The sequence below is a fragment of the Staurois parvus genome, unplaced genomic scaffold (assembly GCF_062004578.1).
Source record: "Staurois parvus isolate SC_StPar_1 unplaced genomic scaffold, SC_StPar_1.0 ptg000218l, whole genome shotgun sequence".
Lineage (NCBI taxonomy): Eukaryota > Metazoa > Chordata > Amphibia > Anura > Ranidae > Staurois > Staurois parvus.
This window is the reverse complement of record NW_028318014.1, coordinates 7,037,787-7,056,883: the sequence shown is the minus strand read 5'-3', so window position 1 is coordinate 7,056,883 and position 19,097 is coordinate 7,037,787. Positions and strand designations below refer to the sequence as shown.

The following is a 19,097-nucleotide window of genomic DNA, read 5'->3' as shown; positions in this document are numbered from 1 at the left end:
ATACCCTCATTTACAGAATAAAAATATCAAGACACACAGTCAAAATAGTCAGTTATTCATTTAGGTTATATATTTTGATATCCACCACCTAGCTTCATTCATCCAATGCATCTGATCTTTTTTCCCTATCTGATGTTATTCCTTACATTCCGCTTGCCAACATCTGCCATTTCTGTACGCTAGTACAACATAAACAGATGTGAGATTTTACTTAGCTTGTGCATCAGGAAACAAACATCTGGGCCTTATCTCATAAACCTCCAAAATATTATCATTACAGTGGTAATCATTTATAATGCTGACAAAGTCAAAGTTTCAACAATTATATGGAAAATTGAGTGAAGAAGCTCAGTCACATCTTAAATACCAAACGGATGGTCTATTCTATAAATCACCTGAGAAGCAAACATACTTCCTACTTTGGCACAGATATGTCAGCTTATTTTACATGTACTGGACTTTATTGTATTACCAAGTATCTGAAGACAAGTGCTGTATGTGCAGACCTGTGTTTTTTGTCCAATATACCAAACAAAACTATTTATTTACAGCTTTATTCTTTTGGATAGGGTAAAGGATGGGTATTTCCATGCCCAACCCCAACCAGGATGACCATTATGTCTCCTTATGTCTTGGTTGCCACCAAAGGCCCTTCTGGCAAGAGTTTCACTATTGACAGCTGTGCTACTGATAGTATAGCTCCCAAAATCATTTGACCATGTCCAACCACTAAGTCAAGGTAGGGATACCTTTTGGTGGTAGTGTTGTGTGGGAGAAAAAAAAGGTTCATTGCTGTGGGTGACAAGAGAAGTTTCTTTCTGAAACATTAATAAAGTCTTTTTAATTTTTTTTTAAAAACAACACGAATCTGGGGTTTTTCTGATATACACTCAATGGCCACTTTTTTTTTTAGGTATACCTTGTTAGTGCCAAAAAATATCCCTCACACCATTACACCACCACCACCAACCTTAACCATTGATACAAGGCAGGATGGATCCATGCTTTCATGATGTTTAAGCCAAATTCTGATCCTACCATCTGGATGTCGCAGCAACCAGTCTGCCCATTCTCTTCTGACCTATGAAATCAACAAGGTATTTTCATCCATACAACTGCTGCTCACTGGATATTTTCGCTTTTTCGGACCATTCTCTGTACACCCTAGAGATGGTTGTTCATGAAAATCCCTGTATATCAGCAGTTTTTGAAATACTCAGACTAGCCTGTTGGGCACCAACAACCATACCACATTCAAAGTCACTTAAATCCCCTTTCTTCCGCATTCTGATGTTCGGTTTGAACTTCAGCAAGTTGTCTTCACCATATCTAGATGCCTAAATGCATTGAGTTGCTGCCATGTGATTGGCTGATTAGCAATTTGTGTTACCAAGCAATTGAACAGGTGTACCTAATTAAGTGATGGGTAAGTGTATATCTACAGCACCATGAAGGTGCTTTTCTACACTCCCTACATGTGTTGCAGTCTTTTGTATAGGAAAGATTTCTTAGTGGAAGTAACAGGGCAGTCTACCAAATGTTGAGAGGCATCAGCAATGAGAGGACTGAGGCTGGGAGTTTAGTAGGGGAGCTTCAGGGCACTGAGTGTTCACATCAGGGCTGCAAACATAACTATGACAAATATGTCAGCATAGTTATCCTTAACCCAAAATTGTAGGCATGACATTGCTCATGAACAGCTATGGCATAACAGTATAAAAGTTAACAGTATAAAAGTTAATTTTACTTCACATAGTTTAAAAGTCCTACTATGACAGGAAAATCACCACTGAGGATATACAGTATTTCACAGTGTACGTAAAGGCATAGGTGGCTGTCAGTTTACCCTACACATGAAGGAAGGGACAAAATGCAAAACTGGGCATGGCCAAATAAGAAGCCATTCATATAAGGAGGGTACCCAGTACACTTATAACTTTTAAACATACACTGTATTGCCAAAGGTATTGGGACACCTGCCTTTACACACACACACACACAAACTTTAATGGCATCCAAGTCTTAGTCCGTAGGGTTCAATATTGAGTTGGCCCACCCTTTGCAGCTATACAAGGTTCAACTCTTCTGGGAAGGCTGTCCACAATGTTTAGGAATGTGTCCACCATAATTCTACCCCCCCTGCCAAACTTTACACTTGGCACAATGCATTCAGGCAAGTACCGAAAAACCCAGACACGTCCATCGGACTGCCAGACAGAGGAGCATGATTTGTCACTCCAAAGAGCACCACTGCATCCGACGTTTTGCATTGCACTTGGTGATAAAAGGCTTGGATGCAGCTGCTCGGCCATGGAAACCCATTCCATGAAGCTCTCAACGCACTGTTGTTGTGCTAATCTGAAGGTCACATGAAGTTTGGAGGTCTTTAGCTATTGACTCTGCAGATAGTTGGTGACTTCTGCGCACTGTGCGCTTCAGCATGCGCTGACCCCGCTCTGTCATTTTACGTGGCCTACTACTTCCTGGCTGAGTTACTGTTGTTCCCAGTTGCTTCCACTTTGTTATAATTCCACTAACAGTTGACTGTGGAATATTTAGTAGCAAGGAAATTTCACGGATGGACTTATTGCACAGGTGGCACCCTATCACAGTACCACGCTTGAATTCACTGAGCTCCTGAGAGCGACCCATCCTTATACAAATGTCTGTAGAAGCAGTCAGCACACCTAGGTGCTTGATTTTATACACCTGTGACCATTGAGGTGATTGGAACACCTGAATCCAATAATTTGGAGGGGTGTCCCAATACTTTTGTCAATATAGTATATATAATACGACAAAAAAAAATCTATGTATCAATATCTCTAATAGGACACTGTTTAATTTATGATAATAATTTTCCACTTGAAATTGTCTTTTTTGGTTAAGCATTTATAGAGTTTGTACATAAAGAGTGTTACTTTAACAGGATTTTTCTCGGCTGAATTCTAGTTTCAGTACATATGCCTCTACTGGGAAAAGGTATGGAGGAGAGCTTATGGTTTGAATTTCCTATCGTGTCAGCCACTGAAATATACCAGTGTGTTGTCCTTACAATCGCACCTCATAAAAAGCTTTGTTGTCATCCCAGTGGTGGCTCTCTGCATCCTGAAGAAGGCTTGTAGCGCAAACGTTGACACAGTAATTTGTAACCTGAATCTGGAGATTGCTGATGAATTCCTGATATCGCTGGACAGCAGCAATAAACAAAGGCCTGTGATAAAGAGATGATCAAAACAACAATGAATGCCAGTGAGGTAGACTATAACAATACGCAGTAACACATATGGTTTTGGTCATAACACATCAGTCAGAAGCTTACCCTGGAACTGAGCAGTGAATTTCACAAATGTGAATGGTTGTCTGTTTGCAGTATTTATAACAAATGTACTGTTATGGAGTTTTTGCAATGAAGAAAGAAACTATTTTACAAAGACGTCTGCTCATTCTTAGACTTTGTAAAATAAAAATATATCAGAAGGTAATAATGTTGGCAAAAAGTAATAGATGAGGATTTATGTATAACAAATAAATCAATAGATAATTATAATATTGTTGCTACTAATAATAAGGCTTAAAGTGGTTCTAAAGGCAGAAGGGTTTTTACCTTAAAGTATTCTATGCATTAAGGTAAAAAAAATATCTTCTCGAGCAGCTCAATGCCCCTAAATAATTACCGGAGCCCGATTTTGATCCAGCGATTCGCACAAGCCTTTCGCAGAGGCTCTCTTGGCGTAGAATGCATTAGGGTAAAAAACCTCTAGGCGTTAGAACCGCTTTAACGGATAAGTTCACCTTTATACAAAAATTTAAAAATGCACATTATTTTGCAGGTAAAAAAACAAGCATTTATTATTTTTTGTTGCAGGAGCCTGGAAAGCATTGCACTAGTGATCAGATAGCTGGTGCCATGCAGGTCTCCTGCAGACCTATCAGCAAAAGCGGAACTACCAGGGTTGCAAATGTCGCACTTGCGACCGGGCCCTGGAGTTCCACCACTTTGGGGGGGCCCAAGATCGCAAAAAGCTTGGCACTCTACAGAGCTACAGAAACTTATTGCAGCAGAGTGTTTTTAGAGTTCTGACAGCTTGCATCTCACGGGGATCAGCTGCTTCACACAGGAGACTCTCATTTAGCATTTTGGATCCTTCATCGGTAATATACCTGGTGGGGTGGGGTGAAGACATGGAGGATCCGCATGGACATTAATCCACTGATCTGTATCTGCAAAGCTCACTCCGCTCGTGTGTTGGCTGCCTGTTTAGCAGCACACGGTGATCTACAGTGAGTTCATACTGTCCTGGATGCACACATTGTGTGTGGGCTCCCAGTTCCATCAGCAGCATCAGGTTACAGCTCTTTACATGTCAACAAGTCCCCGGAAGGGGGGAAGATAGGGTGAGTTTTCTTTTCATTGTGTACAGAAGAACTGCAGTCCAGCCATCCATCCAGCTTAGAGCATTTACAGTGAGCCTTTCAGCTATACAACTACAGGAGAGCAGTTGAGACATTTTCATAGTATTGTCTACACACTGTGAGCTTACCTGCCGCATATCACTCAGAGTGCAGCTGAGCTATCCATCCATCCAGTTGATCCCCCAATATGTAATAATAAACTTTTTTACATTTCTAAAACAGGGTAGCCTGAGCTGGTGTCTCCTTGACGACATTTCTTCTCTTTTGTTGTTTATCATATGATGGGAGTAAAAGTCCCTAGGACTGATGCACAGGGCCCTGGGAGGGGGTCAGGGGGCCCTTTATGGTTTCTTGCACCGAGCCCTGAAGTTTCTAGTTATGCCTCTGCCTGTCAGTGTATCTGCTTGCCCATACGGGATGTATGGGAATGCAGATATACTGACAGGAAGACTCAATGAACTACTACAGCGCTTCACAGCACCGTGGTAGTACATTGAAAACTACAAGCATACAGCCACTGAGGCTATTGTGACTTGTATTTTCTCATTCACAGAACACAGTGAATGAGTGACGAGGCCAGGCGGGTGAAGCCCCACACAACCACTTTTATTTTTTTATTTGACAGCTACCTGAATATGGGTGTAACATGTAACATGTTATGAAATAAATGAACTTATCCTTTAGGACACATTCAGTATATGTGCTGAAAGCTGCAAATAAAAACAGCTGTCTCTGAAGGCATCTGGCTGCCACTAATTCTGCCCGTTACACTGTGATCACAGCTTATTCATATGTACATAGACACAGGGTTTGTACACGAACGAGTCATTCAAATATTACTGTAGAAAATGACTTGCCCTTAATGCCAGATTTGTCTTGCAAGGAACTCATTTACCGGGCAAAGTGAAGCTGCCAGGAACTCCAGTCATCACTGTCAGGATCACCTTTGCTACCTCCCACAGGTACAGCTCAGGGGCGGACTGACAACTCATGGGGCCCCCGGCAATAGGGGATCATGGGGCCCCTGTGTCCTCACCCAAACCCAAAAAAGCTTATGAAAAAGCCAATGAAAAGGTACCAGGGGCATCTCATGGGGCCCCCTACTGAGCCCGGGCCCCTCGGGCACTGCCCGAGTGCTCAAATGGTCAGTCCGCCCCTGGTACAGCTCATTTATTTGTTCAAAGAAAGACACATTACAGATTTTGATTACATCGGGGCAGACTGTTTACATTTTATCAACTTCAGGACAATACCTTTTTTCTTTCTCTCTTCATCACACCACTGGTGAGAGCTGTACCTCCAGCACATATACTAATAGAACATTTTCTGGGGATTTTTGGCATTTCCCCCCTTCTGGTGAACATTGCAGCTGCCATTTTTCAGCATGTTCACTTTCTATTTTACTTCAAGCTCTCTATCATTTAGATTATTAGCTCCTTAGGTGGAGAGCTATGCCCTGGTCTCTTACTTGAGCAGAGGAAGCAGTGAAAGAGCTGGTCAGAGAGAGAGAGGTAGGATACTGCTCACCAACATGGATACCCAGGCACCTGGGGGTTCTGTGTGGGGGGAGGCAAAAATAAACCAACCATTTTAGAATAGATGTGAGGGGTTTATTACTCTACTTTTTAAAACCATCTTTGGAGCATATTTTCTCTCACTTACCAGTAGTAAGTGGACCAATATTGCTAACCACTGCATTGCACACAGCTCTGTACCCTTCAAATTCCTGACCCCTGCATTGCATTTACAATGTTGTACATTATAATCCTGACCCCTGCACTGCTTTCATTATGCTGTACTTTATACCCTTGACACCTACAATGTATATTCTATGCTGTACATTATACTCCTGTTCCCTGCACTGTATAGCCTATTTTGTATGTTATATTAAGCTGAGAGAGAGCCTAAACTAGTTTTATTGTACAGGATTTGTGCCATCTGTTGTGATAGCTGATATACAACCCATAAGCAATCACAATAGGTTCTAACACTTATAGAACTAAGATTCCAAATTAGTTCTCTGCCCATGATTAAAGTACATGCTCAACTTACAAGGGTTTCCTGGATGGACAACAAAAAAAATGGCCCTAGAAATGATTGCTAGCAAATATCAGGCCACCCACATTAAATACTGATTCCAAACAAAAATTATTTTCCAACTTTGGAGATTGGGAAAAAGTTAACATTTTTTGCCTGTGACCCCAGTGGGAATATATTCAATAACTTCATGTCCCTGTGAAACCATATAAAAAATAGGGGAGTTGTATAAACCCCCGCCAGAATTTCTAACCATTCTTCACTTTTTTAAACAAGTGTTTCTCTTTTTGTCTCTATTCCTGTTGTATAGATTTCCCATCACTTCCTGTTCTAAAGTTAGCTGAAAAATATTGCCCATCTTGGAAGCACGTTGGAGGCTCTGATGTACATACTGTAATACAAATGAAGATGTTTCCAAGTACATTTAAAGTAAAGGGTCTAGCAACATTAGCCCACAAACTGACATTTCCTCCTATAGTCGGAAAAGTTTCCTTGCAAAATCTAATCATTGGAACAAAACAACATTAATGCAGGCTGACTTGTCAATGAAACTAGGACGGCGCATATAGAGAACAGTGAGGAACAGATCGGTGAGGGAGCCTGGGGCACACAATTTACATTCAGCCAACGTCCAGTCTCCTCGGAGCACTATGACTATACAACAAACAATGAACATTTTTAAGCCATACTGCAACTTTGAAATTTATACCAGCTAATATAAACTGTAAAGTTTATATAGGTAAAGATATTAATATGCAACACTGCAAAATAGTGGCACATATGGAGACATTTATCATTGCAGAAAAAAAGAATGATTATCCAAAAGGTTGGATTTCTTTCTTAAATAAATAAACATAGTAAAAAAAATAGAAGTCTAGAAATCAATAACGTACAATTGCAGGCAGATAAAAAAGACAGTCTTTTTGTATTCTGTAATGTCCGGCATAAATTTAGCTTTAGATGGAAGAGGAAGGATTAGATCCTCTTTCAGGGTGTTACTAGTTTCTGAGGCCTGAATTTTTCCCCTTATTTTTTGTCCATGAGACTAGGTTGTGATCAAGACAGTGAGGGAAAATGGGAACAAAGACCCTTTATTCCTGTTATAGATTTATACTCAAAACATTGTCACTGGTGGGCCTCTCCACAATGGAGCCGCAGACAGCAGAAAAACTTGGCAGTAGTTATTAACTCTTCCTCTCTCTATTCAAAACTAAAAAAAAAAAAAATCTTTAGAATTCCATCGCACCTCCACACCACAAATCGTGATGCTTGCTGTAGAGAAATAAACAAAATCACAGGAACAGCATTGCTCCCTGTTAGGCCACAACGCCTGTCACACAGACAGCTGCAGCAGCCAAGGAATTTTGCTGTGGGGTGGGTGAACCCTGATGAGGAACTCTAAGACTAGATTCCCATCAGGTCTGAATCAGGAATAATAAGGAATCAGCTCACTGCCATCCGCTTTCATCAATGCCAGAGAGAGGTGATGGGGAACTAGTCTCTCAGAGTTTATGATTAGACTCTGCCCACTGTCTGTGCCCCTGTGTCATTGTTAGCTAGGACATTGCCAGCCTGCGTACTATCAAAGAAAGAAGCAAAAAACAAAACCATAATTCTTCTCCTAACCTCTGAGGATATCTCCCCAAACCCTGGACCTCCACTATTTCACCCACACACCAGGCATCCTCCTTCTTCCTGGAATAGCCGCAATCCCCTCAATTTAATATCGGTCCCCGTGTTCCCAAAAACCACCCTCCCTTTTTCATGTGCGCTCTGCAATGCCCGCTCTGTCTGTAATAAGCTCACCTCTGTCCATGACCTTTTTGTCTCCCCCTCCCTTAACCTACTAGCAATTACAGAAACTGTCTCCAAGCAGCAGATTCTGTTTCCCCCGCAGCACTTTCCTATGGAGGCCTCCTCTGGATCCACTCACCCAGATCCAGTAGTCGGAAAGGTGGTGGGGTTGGTTTGCTTTTATCCCACTCAGCACCTTTCAAGTCCTCCCTAACCCTCCCTCTCTATCCTTCTCTTCTTTTGAGACTCACTGCATCCGGCTGTTTTCTCCCATTTCTCTGAGGATTGCAGTGATCTATCGGCCTCCTGGACCTGTGTCCCGTTTTATTGATGATTTCTCCGCCTGGCTACCCTACTTTCTCTTCTCTGAACTACCCACTATCATTCTTGGAGATTTTAACATCCCTATCAATGTCAACAACCCGGCTACATCCCAACTCTTCAACCTAACTTCATCTTTTGCATTAGCACAATGTATACAGTCCTCCACTCACTCTGATGGGAATACATTGGACCTTGTTTTCTCCCATCTTTGCACTCCCTACAACCTCACAAACACCCCCTTTCCTATTTCTGATCACAATCTCATCACCTTCACAGTGTCCTCGTCTTCAAACACCTATCCCTCCAAGCGGCAAACAATTACCCGCAGAAACCTTCACAACTTGAACCCTGCTCCTTTCCACTCTGCAACTGACCAACTCCACGACAGAATCTCTCCCCTGTCCTACCCTGACCTGGCTACTGCTGTCTACAACAGGTTGCTTTCATCCGCATTAGACTCGCTTGCTCCTCTAACAACACGAAGCATCAGGCCCTGACCGTTGCAACCTTGACAGACTGACGACACCAGAAATCTTAAATGACATAGTCGTGCGCTGGAGCAATTTTGGGGTAAAACCAAATCTGAACAAGCATTCACCCGAAATAAATCTGCTTTCTTAATATATAATTCCTCCCTTCATGCTGCCAAACAAGCCTACTTTGTCACTCTTATTAATACCTTGTCATCCAGTCCTCGTCGTCTCTTCTTTACTTTTAACTCTCTACTTTCTCCACCTCCACCCAGTACCTCACTCACTGCTCACGAGATTGCAAATCATTTCAAAAACAAGACTGACGCAATTCGTAGGGGCATCGCCACTGCACAGACATCCATCCCACTTAGCATACCTTATACTAAACCTCCCTCAACACTTTCCTCTTTTGACCTTATACTACCAAAGAGGTCACTAAGGTTTTCTCGGAAGCCCGTCTCACTACCTGCTCCCTGGATCCTGTCCCCTCACAACTACTACGGTCACCCTCTCCTTCTATCCTATGCTCCTTCACTCACATCTTCAATCTTTCCCTCTCTAATGGTGCCTTCCCCTCCCCTGTAAAGCATGCGCACATCACTCCCATACTTAAAAAGCCCTCCCTGGACCCCACCAACCTGAACAACTTAAGACCCATCTCCCTGCTGCCATTTACCGCTAAACTCCTAGAACGCCTAGTCTACAATCGCCTGAGCTCCCACCTCACCGACAACAACCTTCTTGACCCTTTACAGTCTGGCTTTTGCTCACTACACTCCACTGAAACTGCCCTACTAAAACTCACTAATGATCCACTAACTGCTAAAACCAATGGCCACTACTCCGTAATCTTACTACTTGACCTCTCTGCAGCTTTTGATACGGTTGACCATCCCCTCCTTCTCAAAAAACTCCACTCTCTTGGTCTCAGAGACTCTGCTCTCTCCTGGTTCTCCTCCTACCTATCGCAGTGCTCCTTCAGCGTTACCTATAACACTGCCTCCTCCTCTTCACTCCCTCTTTCTGTAGGGGTGCCTCAAGGTTCTGTCCTTGGACCCCTTCTCTTCTCCATCTACACCTCCTCCCTTGGTCACTTGATAAACTCCCATGGCTTTAAGTACCATCACTATGCTGATGACACACTAATCTATCTTTCTACCCCTCATCTCACCCCTTCAGTCTCCTCTCGCATTACTAACCTACTAAGCGGCATATCGGCATGGATGTCACTCCACTTCCTCAAACTCAATCTTTCCAAAACTGAGCTCTTAGTATTCCCCCAAGCCCGTGCCCCCTCCCCTGACTTCTCCATTAAGATCAATAACACAATCATCATTCCCTCCCCTCATGCCAGGGTACTAGGTGTACTCCTAGACTCCCATCTGTCCTTTCACCCCCAAATCCAATCACTGTCCAAATCTTGTAGACTTCACCTCCGCAACATCTCCAAGATACGGCCGTTCCTAACCACGGAAACCACTAAGCAACTTATTCACTCCCTTGTTATATCTCGACTTTACTATTGCAACTCCCTCCTCATTGGCCTACCTCATCACAGGCTACCCCCTCTTCAGTCTATCATGAATGCTGCTGCCAGACTTATCCACCTTACTAACCGTTCTTTATCTACCACCCCTCTCTGCCAATCCCTCCACTGGCTTTCCAACGGATAAAATTCAAAACATTAACAATAACGTATAAAGCCATTTATAACTCTGCCCCAAATTACATCAACGATCTTGTCTCTAAATATCACCCAAACCGTCCACTCCTCGCAAGACCTCCTGCTCTCTAGCTCCCTTGTCTCCTCATGCCATGCTCGTCTCCAGGATTTTTCCAGAGCTTCCCCTATCCTCTGGAACTCTCTACCCCAATGTATCAGACTATCGCCTACTCTGCTCACTTTTAGGCGATCTCTGAAAACCTATCTCTTCAGGGAAGCCTATCCTGCCCTCAGCTAATAATGGAATCTTCTACTCTTCCAACCAGTCCATCCCCGAGAGTTACTACCTTTTGTACGACTAGCCCCTCCCTCCTAGATTGTAAGCTCCAAGGAGCAGGGCCCTCCTTTCCCTCTTGTATTGAACTGTATTGTTGCTGTATTGTCTCCCGTTATATTGTAAAGCGCTGAGCAAACTGTTGGCACTATATAAATCCTGTATAATGATAATATAATAATAATGGAGTTAACAACACTTTACACCCCCCCCCCCCAATAACGCTGGCCTGTCTATATTCCTACCTTGACTTGGTCTTATTTAGGGCTCATGTACACAGGGCATTTGAAAAACTCTTCTGACTGCTGGAAACTGACTGCTAGAAAACGTAAGTTAGAAACATCAGTTTAGCCACGTTTACCTGCCGTGTTTACCTACCGCATTTAGCCACATTTGCGTTCAGATGTATTTTTAAACGATAACCTCAGGAGACCCTTCCAAATGCCCAGAATGCACTGAAAAATAGTAAATTCACAAAAAAAGGCTACTAAAATACTGCTATTTTATTAAGTTGTGCGGTATTTTAGTAGTGAAAAGCATGCGTTGATGTTTCAGCTGTCAGCGGGATTCCCCACTGACAGCTGAATGAAAAAGAAAGAATTGCCGGCAATTAAAAAATGGCATGGGGTCCCCCCTCCATCCATACCAAGCCCTTCAGGTCTGGTATGGATTTTGATGGGAAGCCCCACGCCTCTTCCCCACAACCCTGGGCTGTGGTTGTGGGGGTCTGCGGGTGGGGGGCTTATCGGAATCCAGCCCCCCATGTGAATGAGTATGGGGTACATAGTACCGCTACCCATTTACAAAAAAGAAGGAAAATAAAAGAATGTCCCTCGAAGTAGATCCAACGTCAATCACGATGCACGCCGCCGTCACCCGAAAAAAGGAAAAAAAAAGGCTCCACTCCTGATGCTGGCTTTCGGCCATCTGCCTCTCTGCTGGCTTGACAGTTCTTAAATATATAAGGGACGGGGCCATCACGTATGTAACCCCGCCCCATGTGACTTTATTGACTCAGCATGCTCTGGTCGATGATGTCACATGGGGCGGGGTCATTTTTTTTTTTTAATTTGTTGAAGATATGGCGTAATTGTTTCAAGGCTTATATGCATTTGATTTGGGATATTTTAAAGCAATCATACTATGAGAAAAAAATTTGAAATGCTTTATTGCATTCCCCTCTCTGTATTTTAAAATACCTTGGAATAACTGGCTAAAATGTATATTATCTTCTCAGAAACACATGCATTAAAGTAATCAATCTGAGGAGGATCTGCACAATTAGCTATTTCTGCTAATCTATCAAATCTTTAAACAATTGCAACCAGAATGGGATGTGCAGGGATCTTACAGGAGGAGGCAGTGAGAACTGGTGTCAATATCCTAGCTATACAGGTACCTGGGTATGTAAAAACTGACTAGCTCAATAAATACTTTGTAAACTAAAATGATTCACATTTACAGTCTGTATTTAATCAAGGGAATAGTTATTGGTTCAGAATTCTTGACAAAAGTGGATTATATCAAATTGGTACATCTATCACACAACAAAGAGAGAGCCATTGCCAAACACTTCTAATGCCAACACATCTTTAAAACTGCTGTTTCAAAGGAGATTGATTGGTCAGCCAGAGATGTCTGGCACTGACCATCGACTTGAGAATGTCAGCTAATTCATCTGCAATTGGACAATATTAATTTCATATTTATGTTTAGCTTTACATGAGGAACTAGGGAGGTTATCTGGATCCTGAATAGGTGGACACATATACACTTTCATAAACAATGCAGAAGACAATTATTACTAGCACGATATCTGCACCATTCATCCATATGTATGGTTTCATCTACCTGAAAAGCTTTGCACCAAACGTGGTTTGCCTACCGGAACAAGTTCGAAACCACCTTGAAGCAAGTCAAATGCACGTCAAAAGGAGGTAAGCTGGAGGTCGAAATAACCTGTCAATATGTTTGTACCAACCATCCTCTTAAACTTGCACCACTTCCCCATTGAGAACATATTATATTTGGAGAATATAAGCATTGGCATTCCTCAGGTATCACCTCAGTAAGATTCACAAATACAGTAAGACTTTTTGTTTGAAAACATACCATATCTTGACTGTGTTGTTCACATATTCATCATTGAGTATTAACAATATTTCTGCCACATATATACAGTAATTTCCCTATTTCCCTGATCAGCTGTTCTACATTACAAAAATCATAGAAACAGTATTTATTTTCAAGCCCTAGTAGTTGGGTTACATGATGGGATAGGGGCCAAATTCAATGCAAAAACAATACATATGCACTGCTTCTCCAGAGAATGTGGAAGAAAAGTCTGAAAAGATATAGTAACAATCAGTATTTATTCACATTACACTATTACAATATACATCTCATAATTCAACTTCAGGCAAAGCCAAATGATGAATTTGGTGAGTGGACAGTCAATGCTATCCATAGTTGTTTAATGTATTGGTTATATAATGGTTGATGGTGATGATGTATACCTATTTTTAACCAATCAAAAAGTCTTATATATGAGTCTTACTGAGGTGGCAGCAAAAAAGTCCAAATTCTCATGTTCTCCAAATGTAATAATGTTTTTTCGATGATTTTAAAAAGGGTCTCAAATTGATGCCATACACACAAAACCCAAGTCTGTCAATGTAGGCCCCTAAAGAAGTTGAGTCTAGTCACTAATTGTAGGTATCTAGACCTGCTCTACACTTCGTATCTAAACCTGCTCTAAACTCTGATTATTAATCACTTGACAGCAATAAGCAGGGAGAGTAAAAAGAGCAATTGTATGTATCAACTTGCACCACTGAAAGAACAAAATGATGGAGTAGGACAGTCTTGTGGTTTATGCAGCTGATTATTATTATTATTATTATTATTAATGACCAGAAATTCATCACTGGCTGACTTACACATTTATGTATCATTTATGTTTGACACACATCACTTTTTGTGGCAGAGGCACAGGCTGCTTTCTGGCAACTTGACCATGCAGCTCATTTTTGTTCAAGTATCATCGTATTGTGCTCCTTGAAACAACCACACCTTCTTTTTCCAGAGCAACCTGTATTTCTCCTGAGGTTACCTGTGGATTTTTCTTTGTATCCCGAACAATTCTTCTGGAAGTTGTAGCTGCAATCTATCTAGTTCTACCTAACCTTGGCATGGTAACAAGAGATCCCTGAATTTTCCACTTCTTAATAAGTGATTGAACAGAACTGACTAGCAGATTCAAAGCTTTGGATATCTTTTTATATTACTTTCCATCTTTATAAAGTTCCATTCCCTTGTTACGCAGGTCTTTTGACAGTTCTTTCTGCTCCCCATGGGTCAGTATCTAGCCTGCTCAGTGAATCCACGTGAGAGCTAACAAACGCATTGACTATTTATACATAGACACTAATTGCAATTTAAAAAGCCAAAGATGCAGGAAATGAACCTTTAATTGCCATTTTAACCTGTGTGTCACCTTGTGTGTCTGTACCAAGATGATCACTATCCTTAAATAAAAGACAGTTTTTTGGGCATTATCAGTTGTAATTTCAATATAATTGCCAAAATTTCATGATTTCTGCCAGGGCATGCAAACTCTGGAACACAACTGTACCTAAGCACATTTCCAAATGCAAAAAAGGTGGACTTACTTCTTGCTTAGCTGCTCATTGTAGTGAGTGAGATGATGCAGTACATGAAGAGCCGAGGACAGGCAAACAAGCACAGTCTTCATGGGAACTTTGTCTGGAAACTGTATGTTCCATTCTTGCAGTCTACTCAGAACTGACATTACTGACTTGCTGAATGCTTCTATGAAGCAGGTCTTTACATTTTGTAGAGAATCACCTCTACATGCCACAATTAGAGGGAATAGCAAGTCAAACTCTTCTGTGGTGTCAAAGCAGAACTGATGGAAGAAAAAAAATGACAGGTTAACCATAACAATTTTATTTTGCCTATATTATGATAATGAAGTAATAGATTAGTAATAGGCAGGAAGCAGATCTTTAAATGCTGCCAACTACAACCCCCATCAGCTTTCTTCTATGCCCCTGCCTAATCTTTCGCACACCTTTGTGTTTCAAGCTCTGTAGCAAGTGGAGGTCCACCGGCCCCCTATCACTCTGTTAGTCTGCTAACTGTACACACAAGCAATGTTCTAATTATACATCCAACTGTATTTTTTGTCATACCCAATTCCAATTGGGGCACCTCATTTTTCTCTTTTACATGCATAGGATGCTTATGTGTGTATTTTTACGATACAAAACACATAACATTTACAAAACAAAAACATATTGAACCATTTTCAGTTTACATACACATGATAAACATTCACAGCTATTAAATACATGGTGAAATTGTATATCACTGATCATATGTGTAGGTGGATATCTGTTTTGACTTATGAAAGCTGCTTAGAAAATAAATACTCCTCAGCAATTGCGCTCAGCAAACTTTGAAAACAATAATGCAGTGTGCATAGGAAAGTTTCACTTCCTACACTGTTCTGTTTCAAATGCCGCTTTATGCTTTGACATACCCCATTAGATCCAGCCAGTATGGTCACCTACTGACTTGGTACAATCCACAGGCAGACAATAATTTTCCTAACTCTTGTCTCCATAAAGCACGAATACTGACTGAGGGAACATAGACGAAATGGGGATAGTTTTGCTAGGACTGAACTACTAGCACTAAATAGGAAGGGAAAACAGAGGGAGAAACCAATACTTAGTAAACAAGTTGCTTTAGCCCAAAACTTCCACTATACAGTATGTCAACATAGTACAAGAGAGGGAGAAAATGCAAAACATACTGTATATACACAAATCCAAGAACATTAGGTAAAATATGATTATCTTGACATTACAGTCCTGATATCTGAAACAGTCTTTGAAGGCATCAAGTCCCTTTTCCACAGGTGGCAAAGCATGAATGACCACTTAGATATAGACGTGCAGAAGTCTCTCTTGCTGATTCTAAGGAACTCCAGATGATTCTGTACTCAAAAGACTCTATTTTCAACCCGTAAAGTGGAGAATGTTCTTGTTTGAAGACTTGGATAGAAGGATGAATTTCTTGAGCACCCGTAATACAGGCTTTGAGAGATGAAGGGAATGTCTTGGAATCTCTGAACAATAGCTTTATGCACACTGAGTAAATTCTGTTTCTGTCTGGAGCAGGCACCTATATTGACCCCCAGGGCAGTTTGGTCATTTGGCATAAAGGTCATTATGAAGATCACCTTTGCACTGTTCTTGTAGCTTGTGGACCTTTGGAATGTCTCTTCATAGTAGAAGTATGACTTGCAGTTATCTTATAAGGGTGATATGTAGGATTAAAATTATATATATAACATGCATCTTTTAATGTAGGGATTTCATCTGTCATTAGGTATTTGACTGCACTCAGAAGGGAGCAATTGCTCCTGTGGTTTCTACTGTGCCAGCATGTGTGCAGGGTGTAGGCCAGTATTCTTCCCCTTACACTGAACATGTCAATGAATGATTGCTAAAGTTGCGTACGGTCGAGGAAACTTTCACCAGACATATTTTAGCACTAGTTTTCTCTGAAAATCTTTCATGACATAGCTCACTATATGATCGTTGGAGGTGACTGCTCATTGCTCTGACACAGGTGTAAGATCTTCTTTGAATGTAGAGTCTTGTTTAAAGGGATCTCTGTGTAAGGCACAGATATATGTCTGTCACTGTTGCATTCTGAGCACTTAGCTGTAGTCTCTGATGAAGTGCTCTGTGGATGTGCAACATCTAAAGCAAATGTCATGGTTCCATTGAAACACCTTGTATTTTTTAAAGAGCATTAATAAGACACAGAAGTAGAATTAAATGCAAATTTATTTCAGCTAACTGCAGTACAAAGGATGGGTGAGCAGGGTATGTAATATATTTCCTGCCTCCCCTCATTTAATGGGGATACCACCCAGGCCCTTTTGAGTATGATTATTTGGCTCTCCTTTCAGAGGGAGGTTTGGTGTAGTTGGTGGTCCCCAAGATCCTAATCTCTGTATTTGTGATAAAGCAACAAAGTTACACAAAACCTAAAGAAGTGGAATATTTGGGATACATGAAACAAGTGGTATTAAAAACATTGAAATCTCCCCTGCCAGTGCCATTCAGAACTAAATATCTAATTTGAAAAGGAGAGATAAATGGTATATAATAGGGTTGGAAGCTCAACAACAAGCTGTGAAACAAATTTGCAAAACTTTTATGTAATATACACTATATTGCCAAAAGTTTTGGGCCAACTATCCAAATCATTGGCTTCAGTTGTTCCAATCACCTCCATAGCCAGAGGTGTATAAAATCAAGCCCCTAGGCATGCAGACTGCTTCTACAAACATTTGCGAAAGAATGGGTCGCTGTCAGGAGCTCAGTGAATTCAAGTGTGGTACCGTTATAGGTTGCCACCTGTGCATCCGTGAAATTTCCTTGCTATAAATATTCCATGTCAACTGTTAGTGGTATTATACCAAAGTTGAAGCAGCTGGGAACAACAGCAACTCAGCCACCAAATGGTAGGCCACATAAAATGACAGAGCGAGGTCAGCGCATGCTAAAGCACACAGTGCGCAGAAGTCACCAACTGTCTGCAGAGTCAATAGCTAAAGACCTGCAAACTTCATGTGGCCTTCAGATTAGCACAACAACAATGCGTAGAGAGCTTAATGGAATGGGTTTCCATGGCTGAGCAGCTGCATCCAAGCCTTATATCACCAAGTACGAATGCAGTGTTGTAAAGCACACCGCCACTGGACTCTAGAGCAGTGGAGACGTGTTCTCTGGAGTGACCAATCATGCTTCTCTGTGTGGCAATCCAATGGACGTGTCTGGGTTTGGAGGTTGCCAGGAGAACAATACTTGCTTGACTGCATTGTGCAGTTTGGTGGAGGGGGGGCACTGTAGGGTTGTTTTTCAGGGGTTGGGCTTGGCCTCATTCATGCTTTCGACTTTGTGGGAAGAGTTTGGGGATGGCCCCTTCCTGTTCCAACATGACTGCGGACCAGTTCAAAGCAAGGTCCATAAAGACATGGATGAGCGAGTTTGGGTGGAGGAACTTGACTGGCCTGCACAGAGTCCTGACCTCAACCTGAAAAAACATCTTTGGGATGAATTAGAGCGGAGACTGCGAGCCAAGCCTTCTTGTCGGACATCGGTGCCTGACCTGACAAATGCGCTTTCTGGAAGAATGGTCAAACATTCCCATAGACACACTCCTAAACCTGGTGGACAGCCTTCCCAGAAGAGTTGAAGCTGTTATAGCTGCAAACGGTGGGCCAACTCAATATTGAACCCTATGGACTGAGATGCCATTGAAGTTCATATGCGTGTAAATGCAGGCGGCCCAATACTTTTGGCAATATAGTGTATTTTTGAATATATAAAGGAAGCCATGTTGGCCTAAGTCATGCTACATTTTTATGAATTATTACGAATAACTTGATGACATTTTAACAGTGGTGTATAAGTAATACATTATCGTGCATCTTTAAAGTCCCATGTATGATGGAGTTTCTTGTTATCACTTTAGGGGAAAAAAAAGAGCACAGTACAACTATACAGTGATAATACTCATAACAAGTAAGCACTTAACTGAAAACTATGAGTGCAAGAAATAATATAAGATAAATACTAGAGGTCTACTACTAGCAGCTTTCATAAATGTGGGGTAACTTCACACTTCATTTTCCGCTATTTCTGTATCTCTGTATAAAGAACCTTCAGCAGCCCTGGTCTCTACAGGAATGTAAACACACACACAGTGTAACGCCAGTTTGGGTGGAAGCCAGTTAAATTACCAATAATCAACCCACACAACCATGGAAAGAATATATACCATTTATACAGATATACATATAGTTGAATATATACTTGAAATTAAATCCAGTTACTCAGTGCCTAAAAGCCAGTTTTATTTTATATCTTTAAAAAGAAGTGCTATCATCCAAATAAAAAATATGTGAAGTCATCATAATGCATATGTTGCTTCACCGTATTTACTAAGGTAT

General features: G+C 41.4%; 1 protein-coding gene across 2 annotated transcripts in view; it reads right to left on the bottom strand.

The window, feature by feature from the left end:
- The window catches only part of KIAA0825 (KIAA0825 ortholog), a 515,459-nt gene that overhangs the window by 366,950 nt on the left and 129,412 nt on the right, over positions 1–19,097 (bottom strand). For both annotated transcript variants that reach the window (XM_089679161.1, XM_089679162.1), the window contains exons 8-9: positions 14,713–14,969; positions 3,064–3,214 (exon numbers count right to left, since the gene is read on the bottom strand). In XM_089679161.1, the coding sequence (XP_089535287.1) occupies positions 3,064–3,214; positions 14,713–14,969 (408 nt within the window). The remainder of the gene's footprint in view (positions 1–3,063; positions 3,215–14,712; positions 14,970–19,097) is intronic.